Source organism: Pollicipes pollicipes, unplaced genomic scaffold, assembly GCF_011947565.3.
Source record: "Pollicipes pollicipes isolate AB1234 unplaced genomic scaffold, Ppol_2.1 Scaffold_6686;HRSCAF=7923_pilon_pilon_pilon, whole genome shotgun sequence".
NCBI lineage: Eukaryota > Metazoa > Arthropoda > Thecostraca > Pollicipedomorpha > Pollicipedidae > Pollicipes > Pollicipes pollicipes.
The window spans coordinates 22,621,908-22,643,554 of record NW_023596921.1 but is presented as its reverse complement, the minus strand read 5'-3'; the positions used below and the strand labels follow the sequence as shown (position 1 = coordinate 22,643,554).

The 21,647-nt window shown below is 55.8% G+C and overlaps 2 protein-coding genes across 4 annotated transcripts; one reads left to right on the top strand and one right to left on the bottom strand.

Moving 5' to 3' along the window:
* Positions 1-1,207: 1,207 nt before the first annotated feature.
* Positions 1,208-12,772, bottom strand: LOC119108073 (tyrosine-protein kinase transmembrane receptor Ror2). The gene is made up of 13 exons (XM_037231653.1): positions 12,766-12,772; positions 12,251-12,403; positions 11,488-11,622; positions 10,474-10,601; positions 10,209-10,235; positions 8,363-8,534; positions 7,630-7,829; positions 6,234-6,373; positions 5,461-5,576; positions 4,661-4,903; positions 3,959-4,191; positions 3,389-3,547; positions 1,208-3,089 (listed from the first exon to the last, which is right to left on the bottom strand). The coding sequence occupies exons 1-13, from the start codon at positions 12,770-12,772 to the stop codon at positions 2,196-2,198; spliced, it is 2,607 nt and encodes an 868-aa protein (XP_037087548.1). The 3' UTR covers positions 1,208-2,195.
* Positions 12,773-15,367: 2,595 nt separating this feature from the next.
* Positions 15,368-18,604, top strand: LOC119107603 (uncharacterized). 3 transcript variants are annotated; one of them, XM_037231106.1, is made up of 5 exons: positions 15,368-15,392; positions 15,677-15,795; positions 17,162-17,377; positions 17,752-17,870; positions 18,448-18,604. In XM_037231106.1, exons 2-5 carry the CDS (start codon positions 15,696-15,698, stop codon positions 18,514-18,516), a joined length of 504 nt encoding a protein of 167 aa, XP_037087001.1. In that variant the 5' UTR covers positions 15,368-15,392; positions 15,677-15,695; the 3' UTR covers positions 18,517-18,604. The 3 variants fall into 3 exon arrangements, with proteins under 3 accessions (XP_037087001.1, XP_037087000.1, XP_037086999.1); XM_037231105.1 differs by having other exon boundaries at positions 15,380-15,432; XM_037231104.1 differs by lacking the exon at positions 15,368-15,392 and having other exon boundaries at positions 15,439-15,795.
* The last annotated feature ends 3,043 nt before the right edge of the window (positions 18,605-21,647 follow it).

The window sequence follows — 21,647 nt, the reverse complement described above, 5'->3', positions numbered from 1 at the left end:
ACGGACCCGGCGACGCCGACAGACGGACGGACTGACGAACTGACAGCTGGTGGACGCCACGCGCGCGCCGGTGGCGGCGGGCAGAGCGAGCCCCTCTCCAGAGCAGTGGACACGCTGGACCCGGATTGCAAGTTGCAATACGCTGCGCCGGACTGACTAGCTGGTGGAGGTGCTACCTGACCGACTACCGCAGCTACCGTCTTAGATGGTATATATATATTGACCGAGCTGCAGTGTCTGAAAGCCCGACTTGTGTTATTTTCCCACCTAGGCGAGGTAGGTCATTTGCCTGCACCCGCCACTTCTGTTTGATTTCGGTCGGCAGGCGAGCTGTGCTCGTCGGATGTCTGCTGCCGCCGGCAGACGCGAGGGAGTGCGTGTTTATTTCGCGGCCGTCCCCAGCCGCCCCTGACGCGGCGGCTGGGGACAGGCGCCGTTACCGTGGACAGCTTTAACCGGCCGTTGGAGGGGGCGCGCGGCGGCGGCTCTGCGCGTCCAGGTGAAGCGGCGCCGACCTCGCGGCCGGCGTCGTCGCGTTGTGTGGCGCCGCCGTGTCGTGTGAATGTGGCGCGCGCCGCCAAGGCTGCCGTGTGCCGACGCGGCAGCGCCTGCGCGACCTTTGCTTGACGTACTCGATGTAGGAAGTTTGTTTTCTAGCATGGCACCGGCCGACTTGGGAGCGGACGCGTGTCTGCGGCGGGCAGCTCCGACGGTTCGTCTCTCCGGTGTTAGCGGCGGCTGCCTCCTGCGCCGCCGCCGCCGCCGCCGGGTTTTTAACGCGTGGTGATATTTATTTGAATAGTGAGACGCGCAATCATACTCTGAACAACGACGGCCGATATTGCCTGCAGTTGTGGCGCTGCCGCCGGGATTTCAGTGCCTTGGTCGGCCGCCGCCTGGTCGCCCGGCCCGCGCGCCGCCGGCGCCGGGCCCTCCGGCCGCGGCCGCCTGACCGGGCGGCTGCCGCTTGCCGTTCTGCTAGTCGCTTTGATCACTCGCAACGATCGTGTGGGGCAGCGTACGGTCGGTCCCTCTGTCTCAAACGCTTACTTTTTGCCGCCTTTTGTAATGAATATTAACGTACTCCACTGGCGTTTCTCTGGGTGGCTGGCGGAGCTGAATGACTTCGGAAGGACGGCCTCGGCCTTGTGGTCGGCACTGGGGAGCTGACGCCGGCACGGACAGGCTGCAGCTGCCTGGTCCGGAGGCGCACGCGAGGTGCAGGACATTGAGCACACCTTGCGGTGACCGAGCCGCGTCGGTTACGCGCGGCCTTCTCGCCCGGCGTAAGAAAGCGCGACGTAGTCAGCATGTATATTTGGCGAGTAGTTATCACAAGGTGAGTGCCGGGCTCGGTGCGTGACTGGTCGCTACACAGCTAGGGGTACACCGACTACGGACGAGCGATCGTGACTAGGGGGTCGGGCGCGGCGCGAGCGGCCCGGGCGGCGGCCGACGACTCGTCCGCGCCCTCCGGCCGCGGGGGCCGCGGACCCAGTCGGCAGTACGAAGAGCATATGCAGTGAGTGGGGGCGGCACCAGAGACCGGCGGGTCTCCCGCCGGCTCATGTACGAAACCGTGCATGCAAAGCCGGGCGGATACAAAAGTGTAAAAACGGGAAGGATCCACGTCGATCGATGGCACGAAAATCGGCCGAAAAATTGAAGCGGGTCGAAAGCAACGTCGTCGCCCTGCGGCCCGTGAAGACTTCTTGCACAGAACTGACGCTTCGCGACGGGCGGCGCGACACGTACCTGTCTACACGCTATTGCCACAAGTACACGCAAAGCCAGGTCGCTCCATATGACCCGCACCGACCACGCGTCGGTGGGGTACACACGCGCACACATCGGCAACATACGCCGAACGAGACTAGACAGCTAAGCACCCTGGAGAAGCAACAGAGGCTACGTTCGCCGCACGAGATTATGCCCTCTCCTACATTCGCTACCACGGCGGCAGGGCGCGTGCGAACGCAACTGAGTAGCAGCGCGGGACACCCACCGCCGATGAGAAGACCGCTCGACGGCACGGTCGAAATAAGACGGCTCTGAGGGGCCGCGCGCCGGCTGAGGGAGCAGCCGCGCGCGACCATAGAGCTTGAGACGCGGCCTGGCCGAGCCGGCGCCGCCGCCGGTCCCCGCCCCAACCCAGAGCGGATCGGACCCAGACTATCCACCCGCGCGGGGCGACCTCACCGTCGGCTGGAGGTGGACGGGCTGCCGATGCTCGGGGCGCGGCTGGTGTAGGCGCTGTTGGCGGCCGTCGTGTAGCCGTACACGCCCATCTGCTGGTCCAGCCGGTCCTGGAACTCGAGCAGCCGCTCCACGATGGCGGCGAACGACGGCCGCTTTTCCGCCTCCGTCGCCCAGCAGTGCTGCATCAGCTGGTGGATGGTGCGCGGCGTGTTCTCGGGTCGCTTCAGCCGGTTGCCCTCCTTCAGGTGGCGCACCACCTCCTCGTGCGACATGCCGAAGTAGGGCTGAAGCGCGAACGAGAAGATCTCCCAGAGCACGACGCCGAACGCCCACACGTCCGACTGCAGGGTGTACTTGTTGTAGAGGATGCTCTCCAGCGGCATCCAACGCACGGGGATTGCGTCGTGCTCGTCGCCTCGGAAGTAGTTTGAGCAGATCTTCTGCGAGAGCCCGAAGTCGGCGATCTTGACCACCATCTGCTCGTTGATGAGGCAGTTGCGGCAGGCCAGGTCGCGGTGCACGAACTGCCGCTCGGCCAGGTACTGCATGCCGCTGGCGATCTGCTGGGCGATCATCGTCATGTCCAGGTGGCTCAGCGTCGAGTCGCTGAAGATCTCGCCCGTCTCGTGCTTGATGATGACGTTCTTGGGCGACGCCTGGCGCAGGTACTCGTTCAGGTCGCCCTGGTTCATGAACTCGAACAGCAGGCAGAGCGGTCGGCCGACGGCGCACACCGCCAGCAGCCGCACGATGTTTGGGTGGTCGAAGCCGGCCAGCAGGCGCGCCTCGCGCTCCAAGTCGCGCTCCATGTCCTCCGACGCGTCCTCTTTCAGCATCTTGACGGCCACCATGGTGAAGTCCTCGCCCTCTACCAGGTCCGGCGCCTTCGCCTGCCAGGGAAGCTCGGCGTCAAAGCAGTCGGAAAGCGATACTCATAAGCCGCTTGGAAGGACGGTGGGATGGCTACCCTTCAGGGACACAATGCAAAACACATTGACCCAACAAACGCGCGCGGTTCTGTGGAACTTCCCAGCCGACGTCTAAGACGCCTGAGCCACCGCCGTCACCAGCCTACATTTCTGCTCTCCCACGGCTTGCCGCCTCAACATCCCGCCCCGCGCTAGCTCCAGCCAGAAAGCTGTCCAGCTGCCGCCTCCGCACCTCCCACAGTCCGGACGCCAGGGCTCACCTGAAAAACGCGACCGAACGCGCCCTGGCCCAGGTCGCGCACGTAGATGATGTCGTTGCGCGCGTACTCGAGCGGCTCAAGGCTAGCCGGCAGCAGCGGCGCGTGCTGGTGGTAGCTGGTGTTGGACGGCAGCTTGGTCAGATCGATCGCCTCCGCCTCCTGAGGGCGGCCGCCGGGCCGTGTCAGGCACGGCACGCGGGGCGAGGGCCAGGAGGCAGGCCAGATACCATACACAGCCAGAATGTGTGACGAGTGAGCACAATCCGCGTCCACCGGGGCATCAGGCTGAGTGATGTCCGTAGGGTAGGTCCGGCTTTGTGGCGATCTAGATCGGAAAACAAGCAAAAAAGGGCACCTGGGTGCTATTCGATACGGCACAGGCAGGCTTCAATACATTGGAGAACAGCCATTGCGTATGTATTGGTGTGGTAACGGCGCACCGCGCTGTTACCACAGCAGCAGGAGCGGCAAGCAGAACGCGCCGTTACCAAAGCTGCGGCACTAGCGCACCGCGCCGCCCTAACCCCCTACCACCGAGCGGTGCCCCCTCCCATCGTCGCCAGCCATCACCTTGCGCTGGGCGGCGCGGCGACGCGCCCGCCGACAGCGGCAGCAGCCGTACACGGCCATGGCCGCCATGATGACGGCCGTGACGCTGGCCACGGCCAGCACCAGCAGGAAGACCGGGTCCATCGGCAGAGGGAAGCCGTCGGCGGCGTCCCCCGCCGGCGCCGCCGCCGACACGGCCGAGTCGCGCTCCCAGGCGGCGGCCGGGTCATCGGCGTATAGCGTACTGTTGTCCGCTGAGGGGAAGGCCGGGCGGAGGTCAGTTGCGGTGTACAGTGGACTGTTGTCCGTTGAGGAGAGCGATGACAGTTAGGTGGACTGTGCAATGTGAGCCTTTGCTTCGCTGCGGCCGAGGATGTAGCTCCAGTATCAGAGCCAACGCCAGTGACGTGCCATGACCGCCAAAAACACTGCTCGGCAACGCCCATAGCATCCATGTGATCATTGCCGGCAGTCCAGTACCAGCATTCACGTTAGCGATGTAGTCATAGTCATTTATTAGAATCCTTTCAGCCGGTGGTCAGTACGAATCTTGTCAACGTGACCGCGTAATACTGTAAAATACAAGACAAAACATCATACAATTGACCAGTTGAAATAGCTCCACTACCAACGCCAGTGCAGCTCCGCGCCAGCGAAGCACCGAGCGCCTCGGCCACCAGCAGCGCCCCAGCGCCACCGGAGCGGCGGCGGCGGCGCGCTCACCGCATCGCTCGACGCCGCAGTGCTGCCAGCGGACGGCCGGGTCGGTGGTGTAGCACCAGGGCTGCGGCTCCTGGCCGCCGGCGTTGCGGCAGTAGTTCTCGGCGCCGGCCAGCTCCGGGAACAGGCCCACCGGGGTGCTGTGCTCGTGCGGGTGCTGCGCGTCCCAGCGCTGGCACAGGATGCCCTCGGCCGTCGAGTTGACCCGGCCCTGGTAGTAGCGGCCGCGGCCCCGCACGCAGTCGTCTGCCGACACGCACGCGCGCGCGCGGGCTGCTAGTGACGGGAGCTGGGGGCTGGGATGGATACCATCCCGCGGTGGTCACCGCGGCGAGAGAGCGGCCACAGGCCTCGTCAAACATGACACGCGCTTGACAAACGCCCTGGCTGCCAACATCACCTGGACGTATGAAATGCCTTGATGAATCATCTCGTCCCAGTAAGTGTCACTACACACTTCACATTACATTAGCACCATCCTCCCCCCGCCCGCCCCGGGCGGTGGGGGACGGTGGTACTCACAGGTGACGAGTGCGGTGAGCATGGCAGTGAGGCCGGCGTACGAGCAGCGCTGGCGGCGCCCCCCCCCCCCCCCCCCCTCCCCGGGCGGCGGTACTCACAGGTGACGAGGGAGGTGAGCATGACAGTGAGGCCGGCGTACAAGCAGCGGTGGCGGTGTCCCCCCCCCCCCCCCACCCCTCCGGGCGGCGGTACTCACAGGTGACGAGCGAGGTAAGCATGACAGTGAGGCTGGCGTACGAGCAGCGGTGGCGGTGCCCCCCTCCCCGGGCGGCGGTACTCACAGGTGACGAGCGAGGTGAGCATGACGGTCAGGCCGGCGTACGAGCAGCGGTGGCGCGCGCCGTCCCCATGCTCCGGCAGCTGCTCGCAGGTCGGCAGCGCCAGGTGGCTGGGCACCCTGGAACGGCGCGGCGCACGGCACGTCGGCGCTGGGCGACGCACGGGTGCTATGTAGGGAGAGCACGGACCAAACGGAACAACGGGACACGTGCCATAAGTTAACGTTCCAAAGGAAACGTTCCACATGGTGTAAGCACACACGGCGGTGTTGCAAGATCAGACCAAGATAAATTCACCGGTTCTGAAAATAACAAAGTTATTGCAAAGCGCACTAAATATGTAACACAGGGTAAGCTATTTGTGTGAAGACAATTTACGGGAATGTTCCACATTTGAAGATATTGAAGCAATCGTCAGATGTGTGAAATAGGCTCACTTCTGACTATGACCTTATTTCACCTACAGCTCGCTCATTGGTATCCTTCAAATGGGAGTGCTCCGCATTCGTATGGGGTTTAAACTGAAACAGACATCCTGAACATCATTCCGTGCAGTTCACGGTCCTGCCTTTCTTGAGGTCCGAACCCCTCTATTTTCTGAGCTGCACACCCGCGAAAACTTGTAGACTATTTCGAGGACACTGTTTCAAGGTCACCTAACGCGAATGATGGGAGATTCCCCCAAGTGATAAGAAAACCCAAAACTTTACAAATGTTTTCCCAGCAGTTAATACATGGTAGCATGCCCGAGTCGCCCGGACGCCGCCGCCACGCACCTGGAGTCTTTGACGAGCAGCCACTCCTTGGCGCAGAAGAGCTCGCGCACAGCCAGGCAGTCCTCCCGGCAGGGCGGCAGTGCCGCCTGTGTGCCGTTGGACTGGCTGCACTGCGGAAATGCTACACTGCAGAGCAGCGTCTGGGAAGCGGCGAGCGTCACGTCAGACGTCCGGCACCCTACACGAGCGTCACGTCAGACATCTATCACTCCACACGAGCGTCACGTCAGACGCCCGGCACTCCACACGAGCGTCAGGTCAGACGTCCGGCACTCCACACGAGCGTCACGTCAGACGTCCGTCACCCTACACGAGCGTCACGTCAGACGTCCGTCACCCTACACGAGCGTCACGTCAGACATCCGCCGCTTCACACGAGCGTCACGTCAGACATCCGCCGCTTCACACGAGCGTCACGTCAGACATCTGTCACTTCACACGAGCGTCACGTCAGACATCTGTCACTTCACACGAGCGTCACGTCAGACATCTGTCATTCCACACGAGCGTCACGTCAGACATCTGTCACTTCACACGAGAGTCATGCCAGAAATCCAGCAATCCACACGAGCGTCACGTCAGACATCCGTCACTCCACACGAGCGTCACGTCAGACATCTGTCACTCCACACGAGCGTCACGTCAGACATCTGTCACTTCACACGAGCGTCACGTCAGACATCTGTCACTCCACACGAGCGTCACGTCAGACGTCCGTCACCCTAAATGAGCGTCACGTCAGACATCTGTCACTCCACACGGGCGTCACGTAAGACATCTGTCACTCCACACGAGAGTCACGCCAGAAATCCAGCAATCCACACGAGCGTCACGTCAGACATCCGTCACTCCACACGAGCGTCACGTCAGACATCAGGCACTCCACACGAGCGTCACGTCAGACATCAGGCACTCCACATAAGCTACACGTCAAACATCCGCCACTCCACACGAGCGTCATGACAGACATCTGTCACTCCACACGAGCTTAGTGTCACACATCCGGCACTCTACAAATCCGTCACTTTCCACAAGCGTTATGTCAGACGTCCGTTGCTCCATACAAGTGTCACGTCAGACAATCGTCACTCCACGCCAGCTTGGATGGGGCCGAATCCGACCATCAAAGAAACTGCATAGCACACTCGGCCGGGCTTCATAGCAGCGCACAGCTCATAGCACTGCATAGTACTCCGAACGGCCGGGGTTCGCATTACGAATGAAGAAACAAAGGCAAAGACAAAGAGACAAACCGCCTCTTGATCCCCCCCCCCCCGCAGAGCAGGTTGGCACACGCCGCACAGGTCAACCAGGTGTTTCCGCCCTCGGCCTAACTCCAGAGCAGGTTGGCCCACGCTGCAGAGGTCGACCCAGATGTCCCCGCCCCTTGACCCACCTCCAGAGCAGGCCGACACACGTCGCTGAGGTCGTCGGCGTGGTGGAGGAGCTGCTGGCGGACGGCGCGCTCATGGTCGAACGTGTCGCCACCCTGGTAGGTGGTGTTGTACCAGACGAACGGCGCCGCGCTCAGGTGGTGCCGACACACCTCGCCCACGTAGGGCGCGCAGTAGCCCAGCGGCGAAGAGCCGTCGTACCCTGCGACGCGGCGCCGGTCAGTCGGACGGCGCGCCGGACCCACGGGCGCACGGCGTCCGTCAGCGCGCACCGCTGACGGGGAGGCCGCACCTTTGGTAAAAGCATGATGATACATACACAAATGTATCGCCTCCGTCCTCCCTGATAATACAGCAAGCTGTGTTGAGAGCTACATGTTGCAAGTATTAGTCACCAACGTGAGATTCTGAACGCACTGTGTGTAATTTGTTCATTTATTTTATGAACTGGCCCACCAATCTTTCAAGGAAAACGTGGCCTTGGTAAATCTGCCTTCCACGACCTCTCCAAGACCCCGCAGAACATCGTGGTCCGGAACAACGTCTTCTACGGCCTTGGACGAGTGGTTTGATAACACACAGGGTTGTTATCACCATGCAGATGATACCTAAAACACGGCCAAACGAACCCTGCCCCTCTGCCAATCCCCACACAACAGACTTCGCAACGCGTTTGTATATCCTCCTCTCATGAGCTCAGCAGGCGGAGGCGCGGAGAGCAGACGCTGCGCTGACCTGTGCGTGGGACGCCGCGCACGCCGACGGCCACGACGGCGGCGGCCGCGCGTGGACGCCCCACCACCCGGTTGGCGCCCTGGCAGATGTACTCGCTGGAGGCGGCCGGCCGCACAAACAGCTCCGACCGCACGAACCGCGCAAACGGCGGGTAAGTCGGCTGCGACACCACCTGAGGCGTGGACGACAGTCAGACGGGGTACGGGTACGGGTGCGGGGGACGTCGGCTGCGACACCACCTGAGCCGTGGGCGACAGTCAGACGGGGTACGGGTACGGGTGCGGGGTGGGGTGGGAGGAGGGGGCAGTCGGTGTGACAGCAGTATCAGACGGGGAGCTGTGCCGGGGATGGACCGTCAAAAGGCGACATTTGGTAGGAAACAAACATGCAGCAGGACACAGGAGTGTGATTGCAGCGGTGTGGTCGTGGTTAGATGGGCTATACTTCACGTTTAGTGCATGAAAATCTGCTGGACAGCGCGCTTCGAGTTCACCAAATCCAGGGTCATGTTGTCATGCTAAGTCTTAACACGCGCCCAGGTGGCCAGTTGAATACCCTTCGCTAAGGTGGGGATCAATTCGACTCCACTGAGACCGTAAAAACTGACTGAGCTAGAGACACCAAATTCAACTGTGTGTCGATTTGTACGTGAACTCGCTTAATTCAAGGTTTTACATTCCTAGGTCATGATCTCCGGGCCAAATAACGTCAAAAAGGGTCGAACTAAAGGTTGGTCCCTAAAGTGCCCCCAGAACCTAAACATCTGTTCTAAGCAAAAGGTCCATGTTCATTTCAGATCAATGATCTTGCTTGACCATTTGGAGGTCATGGCGACCAAAATAAAACAAAACTGCTTTGAGTTTTGCATCTGAATTAAAGCGACGATTACGCTAGGCAGCATGTTCCTAAAAACAGAGTGTTGAACCGGGTCACTCTAGGTCGGTGACCTATTCTGACCTTTAACGAGTCGATAGAAGATGTATAATGCGGTTCCTTTTGTCACTGAGTTCGAAATAAGCACCAAAAACAGCCCGATACAGCAAACCCTATCTTAGTAAAACAGGTTCGTTTTGACCTTGGTCTGACCTTAATATCTGACCCTAGGTCAATGGAATGTTGATTCAACTGTAGAGTTGCATAATAAAGTATTTCAGAGATGCATAGCTTTGTCTAACATTCTGTTGTTGGATAAAATTGAGTGATTCTCTAGAAATTGAACTCGCTGAATCCATGGCCTGACTTCGACCTACTGTAGGTCACCGACCTTGGAAGGTACATCTAAATTGCTGATATCAAACGATCCGCTATTGAATTTTCTATACCTAGGCAAATTTTGACGCCGCTGCACCGCGCCGTTCAGAAACCATTTCAGAAAAAACCTTCGGGGGGTCAATTCGACCGCCGCCCCCCGCCCGAGCGCGAGTTAAGACATTTTTAACACCTTTACTATCAGACTGTACGGGAAGCATCCCGATAAAAATTTACATGGTATCTTCATGGCCTACTGGCACGAAAAATTTGTCTTTCTCACAGTTCAGCCCAGTAACTTCCCTGCTGCTGTAAATATAAAGACAAAAGAGCCATTGAAAAAACTGCAAACTTGTACGACACTAAAGCGGCCAGCATATTCAAAGTAGAAAAAAGGCTTCAAATGAGGAACATAATGCAAACACACACCTCTTCCCGCAGAAGCAACGACGAAAATATTTGGTCAAAACACTTTGCAAATGGGCTGATACGGAAAGACAATCGGGAAAACTTATACAAGCAACAGCACCAAACACACCCAACATAAGGCCCGGACAAGAACGAGGATAATCCAAACGATAAAACATGTGTCACTCACCTCAGCCTGCCAACTGGACTTCCGCAGCTGGAAAATACAACGACTTAATAAAACAGCAAGCACCACACACTGCACAGCGGAGGAGTAAGATGCTGCCAACACACACCGTGTCAAACTGGGTTCTTTCAAGCACCGACGGCAGTGACGTGCACAGTGCTTCATAACGCCGCGATGTGAAGCTTCAGGAAAGCCACCTCACTCCAACCCAAAGATGCGTGCACACCGACCCGAACAGCGCGGCCCCGGCTCCGTTCGCTCGCCTCACCGGTTCGCCCCTGTAGAGCCAGGTGACCTCCGGTAGGGGGTCGCCGCCCAGGTCACAGCCCAGGGTCACCAGTGCGCCGCTGGGCACGGCCTCGGTCACAGTACGGGTCTGCAGCACCTGCACCGGCACTGAAACGACGGACACGGCACCATACAGCGCCGGCCCAGCTCCACAGGCCGGCTGGGACCGGGGACCGGACTGCCGGCTCTGCCTGGGACCGGGGGACCAGGACGCCGGCTCTGGCTGGGACCGGGGGACGGGACCGCCGGCTCTGGCTGGGTCTGGGGGACCAGACCGCCGGCTCTGGCTGGGACCGGGGGACCGGGCCGCCCACTCTGGCTGGGACCGGGGGACTGGGCCGCCCGCTCTGGCTGGGACCGGGGGACCGGGCCGCCCATTCTGCCTGGGACCCGGGGACCGGGCCGCCCGCTTTGGCTGGGTCCGGGAGACGGGACCGCCAGTCCTGGCTGGGACCGGGAACCCGGCCGCTGGATCTGAACGGGGGGCGGCCACGGGGTCTGAGACCATCGCCTCGGCACATCGTGCGATGGCATCACTTATTCTTACGACACACATCACGGTGACATCGTGCGCTCGCCGCGAGTACACCGGGACAGTCGAACCCAATTACATGACACATTATTCAGCCCGCTTATGACGGGCGTCGCCTATGGCGTGGTGCCGGCAGCAGGCTGCGCTGCGCGACTGCCGCTGGCCGGCTATCCACCTCTGACGGCCACCTGGGCCAACGCAACCCGCTCCTGACGGCCACCTGGGCCACGGCCACCATCTCTGACGGCCATCTGGGCCACGACCACCCACACCTGACGGCCACCTGGGCCACGGCCACCCACCTCTGACGACCACCTGGGCCATGACCACCCACCCCTGGCGGCTACACGGGCCATGGCCACCCACCTCTAGCGGCTACCTGGGCCTTGGCCACCCACCTCTGACGGCCACCTGGGCCATGGCCACCCACCCCTGGTGGCTACCTGGGCCATGGCCACCCACCTCTGACGGCCACCTGGGCCACGGCCTTCTGCACGCCGAGCGAGCTCCAGACGCGGCACCGGTAGCGGCCCTCGTCCTGCTTGGTCACCTTGAGCACCGTCAGCCGGCCGTCCTCGCCCGTGACGTGGTTCTCCGCTGCGGGGGCCGCGGCCCGGGTCAGGCACGGCGAGGCGTCCGCAGCGAGGGCAGCGGGCCGGCGGTGGTCACCAGGTACAGCGCCACCGCACGGCGGAGGGACGGACGGAGGGAGAGGGGGTGATATAGGATGCTGTTGGCATATGGAGGGTTCGACCGGTTCCATCACCTGCTGCATTATAAAGCATAGCATGGAAGGTACACACAACGGGCATGAAAAAACGGCCACGAGCGCAACGTATAGGGATTACGTTCTGACATTCCCCATGCTGATATTTGACATCTAAAAATGCACACATCACATGGAGGGACACAATAGCACCGACATGTGTGAAGGCGACAATTTCGGGATCGGCTTTGAAGCAGCAGGTTCCAAGACGATGAAAATGCTAAAACCACCCACGAAATTAGCTGCAACTTCTTAGCCCCAAGGCCGCGACCCAAAATTGCATCATCTTCGATGTTTTCATAAGCATATGCATTGGCGTCTGTGGAACCGAAAATCTGGCTCTCGAAACATGCGATCCTTCCCCCTTTCCTCCCCCCTATCATTCCCCAAGAGCTCTGTCGGCCTGAGGCCGCAGCAGGGCTCAGTGACGGGCCGTCAGCCGCCGTCTGCCCCATGTACCCTTCTCGTCGAGCGGGCGGAAGAAGTTGGTGCCGGCCGCCTGGAACTCCCAGCGGACGCGAGGCGTCGGCTCGCCGCGCCGCTCGCAGGGCAGCTCCAGCCGTCCGCCTAGCTTCACCTCCGTGTTCTGCGGCCGTCGGGTGATCTCCGGAGCTGCCGGGCCGCCGGCGGTGATCAAGCACGCTCGCCACGGTCCAGCACGCGGGCAGTGACCGCCGCAACACGCTCACCACGGTCCAGCACACGGGCAGTGACCGCCGCAACACGCTCGCCACGGTCCAACACACGGGCAGTGACCGCCGCAACACGCTCGCCACGGTCCAGCACACAAGCAGTGACCGCCGCAACACGCTCGCCTCGCTCCAGCACACAGGCAGCGACGCGCCGCAACACGCTTGCCACGGTCCAGCAAACAGGCAGCGACGCGCCGCACGACGGTGGGAAGGTGGCGGCAACCAGACAAAACAGCCAATTTGTGTTTTTCTGCACATTTATGGGGCAAGACTGTTGCACACATGGCATGCTGTCCTGTTCTTACTGACACAGATGCCACAATGTGACCAGTTTGCAAAATGCATGCATCAAACAAAATCCATTTGTCCTGTACATGCACAGTTGACTGGTTAGCAAATTTATTAGCTGTTGGGAGCAAAAAAACAAAAACACATCAAGATATAGCCCAGTCCAAAAATTAAGTCATATCCCAAGTGCAAAGCATGATAGGGCATGGTATCATGCCAATACATACCACTTTGCTCTGTGAACCCAGCAGTGAGTCCAACACACAGGGTAGTGAGAGCTGTGAGCAGCATGTTTCAGTTGTTTTTCTTTTCAGTAGTCTATGTTTTTCTCATCACATATTTATTTGTGACCATATTGGCTGTTGGTTCCAGTCTGAAACAAGGAAAGGTCACAAAAGACTATATTGCTGCTGTTGAAAAGGTCACTGGATGATCACAGCCATCTCATGATAATGATCATTCATGTTAAGGGAGCATTCACTGCAAAGATCTCTGCATGTCCATAACATCATTATATTCATATGATGGATTACACATAAAACAACATGGCTTAGCCATGATAGCAACCAGGTTGCTGAGGTCAAGGATCAAGGCAAAGCAGTCACATGTATTGCCAAATACTGCATTTCAAAAGCTATTTAGCAGGACCAATTCTCACCAGATGTGCCTATATCTCTACAATGCTTTTACTGCAAACAACTGTGCCATTACTCCATGTAAAAAGAATGTGCATTTGGAAATATCTGCATCACAACAAATGGCAAAAATATACAGTTTAGTTAGAAAAATGATAAAAAGTTAACAAGCTTTTCAACATCTCTTAAAATGGCCTTTATGCTGTTTTGAAGATGACCAGCACTTTGCTTAATCTGGCACCTGGAGTAAAAGGCTGTATATTTCAAATGATTCAAACATGCTTAAACACAGATAAAATGGTACCATTCATTTCAAGAGCTGCCTTCCACACAGCTGGCAGACTTAACCATGCCAATTTTTGAAAGATATGATAAATTATATTTGATTCCACCTTATTTTCATGCAAACCCTCAGCTTTCAAATGTTTTTATCACCTTGTTTTGAAACACAATCTCTTATTGCAACATTTCTATAAAACTGGTTGATCTTAAAAATCACAGCTGAATATTTGGATACTTCAGAATGTATTCATTTCCTAGTTATTATGTCATGATATGGTCAAAGTCAGACCAGTCTGTAGAGGGGTCAATAGATTCATAATTCAGAGTGCCTTGCCTCTTGGCCTGTTTTATCTCATTAGAGGCAGCATGCCACTAAGGATCCCAACCAATTTGATCATTGGATAACTTGATGATGATAATGAATTAAAATTAGCTGAATAGCCTTAAAACAGCTTGCAGTGGTAAAAGGTTATCATGATTATTGACTAGTATGTCCTCACCATGCATGTTTTAGCCCGGAAAAATTGGAACATACCAAACAGTGTATTTGGCATAATGCCAGAACATGTATGCCCCCTGACATGTCCTACCATCCAAGATGGAAGCACCAGATTGAGCCCAGGACTTAAACAAACCCATCTAATTTATCTCAAAGTCATTTTATCAAGTGACCCAGTCAAAGCAATTAAAAGTGTCTAGCACATTTATGACATTGAAACACTAGAGAGCATGATTCCATGGTATACTAACACGTGTCTACAAGTATTAACTGGATAACTTAATTTCATTTATGCAACTTAATTCACCAGTCCTATGGAACGGAACAAAAGCCAGTATCACCTCAAATTCCATACATTTCAGCATTTACAGGGACATCATTTATTTATGGGTTTAGACATCAGATAGCCACCAGACATTATTATGCCTTCTTGCTTTTGCCAGTTCTTTTGACGCTAGGCGCGCATTGATGTCCTTTAATAAGTTTAGGATTCCTTTGTCTATGGAACCCATTTATTAAGGAAAAACGCATAGCGCAATAATGACAGCCAATCCCCACCTACTTATCGATCCTCCCGCTACCGCCAACTAACACAATTCTGTTAGGTGCTCGCAAGGCCGGGGCAGAAGCGACAAATGCTGGGCGGAGTACACGCCTCAATAGCGCAAGGTACGCCACAGAAATGGGGTGTAACTTTCAACAGCTGAGTAGGATGGTTTTTCTTCTTAGCACACCTTACTTCGGATTTTGGCAACGAGTTTTTGAAGCTAAGATTAATGCTCTTTGAGTTAATTAGTTGTCAAATACCACTCTTTGATTTTAACTATGCCAATATGCCACCAAATTTGCACTTGAATGGTGCTCTTATTTGTGCAATGATGGAAAAAATCTCTTCGAACAAATTACAGTAAAAACAAAAATGTTCACGGCAAGGCATGCAATTTGATTAGTGCTATGTCTGCCATTAATTTTAAAGAAAATCAAGATTGTAAAAAGTTTAGACGCCTCTTATCTGGAAGTAACAAGAGAATCGCATCAGCTTTACCCATGTTTTGCTTTTGTGTATGACGTCATAAGAAAATCAGCGGAGCGCCTAAATTCCCATTTTATTTTTGAAGCCCACATCTCCAGTGCCGACATCACGCGTTACACTGGTATTGTAATGTACGACCACTGTGACGTCTGACTATATGATACCTGGCTTGGTGATCCGTTGCTTTTCTATGCTCTGCCCCCTACTCTGCCGTGGGTTAAACTCGGCTGTCTTTCCTGGGAAAACTGAGGGGGCGTCTTTCCATGCTTTGTTGACTGTTAAATGCGCATGAGCTCTTGTGTCTCTTGTTTATGCATTTCATAGCTATTTTCGCCAGTGGCCTTTGCTTTACGTAGCTGGTGCTATTGGCATCGGTTGGATAGCATCTATTTCTGGCTGTTTCAAATCGCCTGCGTGTCAACACCATCGGACGCTAAACTAAGGTTTTTTGAACAGAAGTGTGAAAGGGAGCGAAATGACAAGCTTTTTTAAAGGGTATCAATACTATGATACTAAGGATGGTGAAGACTGCCACAAGAAGATCTGGTTTATGACTAAAACAGCACTTGTGTTCAGTGAGTGGACTTGTAGTTTATAGAGGGATGTTTGGAGGGCATTGCATTGTTTAAGGAAACTGCAACTTGTATAACTTCATTTGCTTGTGGAATGATTAGTGGCATGCATTGAACAAGATGCCAAAGTCTCCATTTCAGAGGTTGGTGGTTTTGGCAGCATAACTAAATTAATAAAGGTTTATTAGCATTGCTAGGGGTAAGGGGCTTTTGCTCAGTTGCATAGCTATGGGGAGATACTGATTTTTTGTCAAGTGTTGTGTGAATAATATTTTTGGAGTATATTTGCCTGATATCACCTTTAAAACATCATTATCATTACATTACATTTTCAGTACAGCATCAGTTCCATTTTCTGAAATTGGTGGGACTGTGTGATAGAGCTTTCTTGTTTCTGCTGTACATATGTTAAATTTGATGCCTGTACTTCACTGTTATGCAGAAAATGTTCATCTGTGGTAAGTTTTATTTGCAATCCGGCTCATATCCTAGGTTATAGGGAGGCATTTCCCAGCTTTCTGTTTTGTCTTTCTGTTCTGTTTTCCCAGCTTTCTGATTCTTGGATTTTGATCTAGTTTATATTACCTCCCTGTGTATACCCTTTAACATATGTCTCAAATGTTAATGGCTCCAAATCTCTGGCCTTCTTTAAACAAGACTGCCCAAAACAGTTTGCATGGATGGCTAGATTAGTCTCCTGAGCATGCCATATTGAAAAACCTGATCCCATTTCTACATGGGAACAGTTCCAGTTCATTGCATGATGCCACATGCCTGGGCCATACATTGGCCTTGAGAGGATCAAACTGAAATATTGGATGGCAATGTGTAACATTGTTCTTATGGGTTCATCCAAGTAGGTCAGTTAAGTTAGAGGTGGTTGGCTCACTATGAGGGCAGAAATATTCCTTGAGCTTTTTAAGCCCATGTCTTACCATGAGGCAAACACTTGGAAAGCAGCTGTGTACTGCTGCGCTCCTCTACCCCCTGTTAGCCTGGTTTCTGTGCCTGTGTAAACCCAGGAATGGTTGGTACAATGTTGCATGTTGCATACAATGACCACACCGGTGGTCATTTCTGATGAAAATGTTGTTTGGAAAGGCTCAGGAGGCATTAAAGGGAAGGTGTAGGGATGTGTCTGACAGTTATTGAACATTTTGATGATAGCACTGAATGGAAAGGATGCATCTACCATTCCTTCCAACTTTCCTCCATGCCCCTCCTCAGTACCACCTGTTACTGCTGCCACACCTGTTAGCAGCCACTTCGACGGGGAATGTGTGAGCTGGGCATGCCCGCAGCACATAGGTGGAGCCTATGGGGCCAGACAGCACTGGAGGGTCTCACCCCACTCCCGTGCGGCCGACAGGTGCCTGGGCAGCTCCCAGCTACTGTGCGCTGGTGACCAAGCCGGTGGGCGCCTGGCAGACGGCGCACGGCCTCGGCTACATCACCATCCCAATGGTGACGTCAGCAGCGACGTTCGCCGCCACGGCCTGCGCGCTCACCAACCTGCGCGGCAAGGACGACCTGCTCAACCCCATGGCAGGTGGCTTTGCGGCTGGCAGCATCTTCGGCGCCTGGAGTGAGTGGCAGAAGAGCTGGTGGGCGGCGCGCTGGGGTGGGGTGGGCGAGGGGGCGACCAGCGGGGGAGCGTGGGATGCGGAGTGGAGAGACGGGTTTTCAGGGTTGCAGCAGTATAGCGCATCCACAAGTTGTGAATGCAGCATAATGAGATCCCAGTGTGGAAAGTTCCATTGACCTGAAAAGGTGCTTTCTTTGCTTTTTAAAGCAAGGTAATTGTTCGGGAGTGGCTGGCATCTCAGTTGGTCATTAGTGTCCGGCATCGATCTTTCGGCGGGTATATTTCACTTCACCAATGTCTTCCGGGGTGTAGCCTCTGGCGACCGTGATAATGACGCGCAGTCTGCGACTACCTATGGGTCGGCTCTGTTGCAGAGCACTGCATGTGGACCGGCGCCCGGTGGGGCGGCATTTTCGCGGTCACTGCCTTCTTCTTCAAGGCGGCGGAGCAGGACAAGTGGTACTGGTGGGAGAGCCCCAACTTCCCTCAGAAGGTGACTGCGCCGGCTATGTCTCTGCTGCGGTGCTCGTCACATCCGCGCGTGGGCATAGCAATATCGATATGGTCATGCGATTGTTCTCCTTTGTAACATTGCGTTGAAACGATTGGGCGTGCGGAGTTTTTACACGCATGCGCGAGAAGCGGTGGCGTCGGTCGGCTCATTGAGAGTGCGATGTGTGGGCTGCATTTATTGGTGAAGTACAGTGCCTCTGTCATGCCACTCGCACACGCACACACGCCAAAACTTGTTCTGGTGCTGAAGCTGATCGGCGGCTTTTGTCAGCCTTCCGCGCGCGCTGCCTGCATGTATTTCGCCGGCCGTGCAGACCTTCTCCCACTGATCTGGCTCCCCTCACCCGCCTTCCTCCCGTCACCCGCCTTCCTCCCTTCACCCACCTCGCTCTTCTCATCCGCATCGCTCCCGTCACCAACGCGCTGTCCTCACCAGCGTCGTTCCCCTCGCCCACGCCGCGCTCCTTACGTGCATTGCGTTCCTCATCGGCCTTGGTCCCCTCACCCTCCCCCTTGCCCGCCGTACTCTCCTCACCCGCTCGCCTCTCCGCCGGCAGGGCACGGTGGCCATGTGGAAGCACGACTGGACCCTGCGAAAGGACCCCACCAAGACGGAGTCGCAGTAGAGAACGGCGCCGCGTTGCTGGTGCGGCCCTGTGCAATGGCCCTGGCGGCTGTAAATAGCGAGTGTGAAATACAGACGGGTGTGACTTAGGCGGCTTTCACGCACTGCCACCAGGTGGCGCCCAGCGTGACCTGACATCACTGAGGCACTGGGGCTCGTGCCCGCCGTCAGGCGCCGGTGGGCGCGCGAGAGATCGGTGAGATATTGAGGCCTCTCTGAGGTCAGAAAAAAGGTGGTCGGGTGTGTCGGGAAAGTGAACGCAACTGGCGATGAATAGGAGCAGACATATGCCGGGCTCGCCAGGTTACTTCGATTTTTTGGAGAACGCATTGGCTTACGGTCGCCGAAAGCACCCGATAACACCTGGACCAGAATCGTCTTAACACTCGTCCGAGTGGTCAGTTGAACACCACACTCAGGTGGGAGATGTCATTCCCTCCTCCCCCTGAGATCTCAAAGACTAAGCCAGAGACCTCGGGTTTACCTGCATACCTGACCCAAGGTCAGTGAAAATGGTAATCCTAGAAGCAATGATCCTACTGTCTACGAAATTATCTCGGAGATTTATGGCTTCGTACAACATTACGGTTTCACATTAGATCGAGCGATTCCCTAGAAATTGTATTCGCTGCCAGGTGCTAGCCGTGGCTGGACTTTGACCTGCCATAGGCCAGTGATCTGGCAAGGTGCACTCAATTTTTATACCAAAAGGTCCTCTGTTCAATTACACACAGTTATGCAAAGTTCCGCGCAGCTACACTGCACCGTTAGGAAATCATTCTGGGACGACCTTCGGGAGGGGGTCAAATCGTCCCCTTCCCGAGCGAATGCTGAAAGTTTAGCGTGGTGAACAGGGTTGTAGCCGGTGTTAGGAGGGTAGGTCAGGAGACCGATTTCGCCCGGTAAATTCGGTTGGTGGGCTTAGTGTGCTGCAAGTGACAGATGGTCCCCTGCAGCATGAGTTCTGTCCCGATGTTTGTGACTAGTCAACGTCAATGCTATGTTTAATGCCAGGGTATCTGGTTTTTGTCACGCCTTCAGCAAATTTCAAAGTTTCTATTCGGATTATGTTTATTGCATGCTTGGGGTCCTTGGAAATGCGTTCAGATGAGTCACAAAACCCAGAAAAAACGGCCTATGGCTATTTTAATGGGCAAGTATGTATTTTTCATAAAGAAATATTCATGATAAATGTTATATGATTGCCTTACAAAAGATTGCTGTATTATTTCGAATGAGCAAGTCCACAAATGATCCTGCTATCCAAGGTAGCTGAAAGGACGATAGCTTTCCACTGCTAACTTCTGAGTCGTCTCGTCGTTCGGAGACGCTGGTTTTGATCCGCTCTACACATGGAATTTGACGAGGCCCCTTGCCTTTTTCTCTGGGCCCTGGCCATGTTTCGAGTGCGCTGGACTGTATGGGATTCTTAACCTGATTAGGCCCTTTGGTTGGCTTATAGTTTTTTCGACCGCAGTTCGCCATTGCAGCGCTGTGGACTTGCGAAGGGAGGTATGTGGTGGGACCGCAGTGCGGCCGTGGTTGGTGATCAGTGTCGCTGACCATCCCTCGCACGGCGCCATACCTCAGACTGTAGCGCACGTGCCCGGGTAGAACCGCCGCCGGCACCGCCGCGAGGCCGCCTCAAAGCCACTGGTCGCTGCACGCTCCCGGGGGGGCGGGCCGTCGCAAGTACTTGGGACGACATGGTGAACGAGAGCAACTGTGGTGACGCTCTGGCCAGCCCTTGCCTGTTCAGCGTCATTGCCTCTGCAGTCTTGGATCTCGGAGGCGGTCAGGGCCCCAGGTGGGGCCGAGACCGTCCAGGGCTTCGGGCAGCGAAGAGACTCCGGGATCGGCAGGAGGCGCTGCACGCCAGAAATCGACCACCCCAAACGATGAGAATATTTATGTACGGGCAGGGGCGCCTTGATTTGATCATGGTCGGGGGGCGGCGGCGGAATCCTCATGGTTGTGCTGTTAGGATATCATGTTCAAATGCACCGATGCACCATCTGTTATATTTTAAAGCCTGAAACGCTTTCTACTGATGCGTTCATAACGGGCTGCACGTGATCTTGCGGCTTATATTACGGGCTCAAGTCGTACGCTGTTCACTTACGATAGCCTATAGCACGTACTGTACAGATAGGCCCTTATGAACATGTAACATCGTAAGTAAGTCTCACAACTTTACAGATGACTCGAACTCGGATCGGATAACTCGGGTATTCCCAATCATATTCAAGCTTTCGGGCGCGTTTGAAAGGCGCGTTGTAGTTAGCAGGCAAGTAAGGCATGCTAACTACAGCAGGCATGTAAGGTGCACTAACGGAAAAGCGATGCCTGGTGGAAGGTAAAGTGAACAAACAGTGATGTGGCGATGATTGAAATAAACCTGCACGGTCACAACCTGAAGTGTGGACCGCAAGCTCAACCTCCTCGCTGGCACGCTATGATGAACTGCCAGGAGGACGCCACCGTGAGCAATGCTCTCCGCCAACACGTTGCTGCGAAACGCCGCATATCCTTTGAAGGAGCAGAAATGCTCAGACGCTAGCTTGGTTTCCTGCAGCGCCACGGCTGCAGGAGAGACCCTGCTGACGACAGCCTCGAGATCGAGGGCGTTCGCCCTTATTCCTCCACAGTTCCACTGTAGAAACGCCTGTAAAAGGATGCATTAAAAAAACGGTCGGTGTAAAAAGCTAAAACAAGTCGCGTCTTAAAAGAGCTTGGCTGCGCCAGTTGTATGCCCAGACGCCTCAGATCGAGAGCCACGGCTTAACTCCAGGGGGCCGTGCCCCACCCTAGGACGAATCTTTGGGCTCCCTCCGTCAGATGGAGAATACGGCTGGGACACGCCTTACACCAGCGTACCCAGTCCGAGGTGGAGGCGGGGGAGGGCCCATTGGTGGACCTCTACCGGGGTTCGAGGGACCAGTGGGGGCGTCCACCGGCTTCCGTGGCGATGGAGTTCTGTTTCGGGGGACGGGCTCTTTGTCTGCCCCGGACAGACGGCTTGCCGCCTTGGCACGCCCCAGCTCGGCCAAGCGCGCTCACTTGGCCTCGCGGACGCGCCTGTCAGCCTCCTGACGCTCCAGCGTCACTGCCACACGCTCACAGGCACTGGAA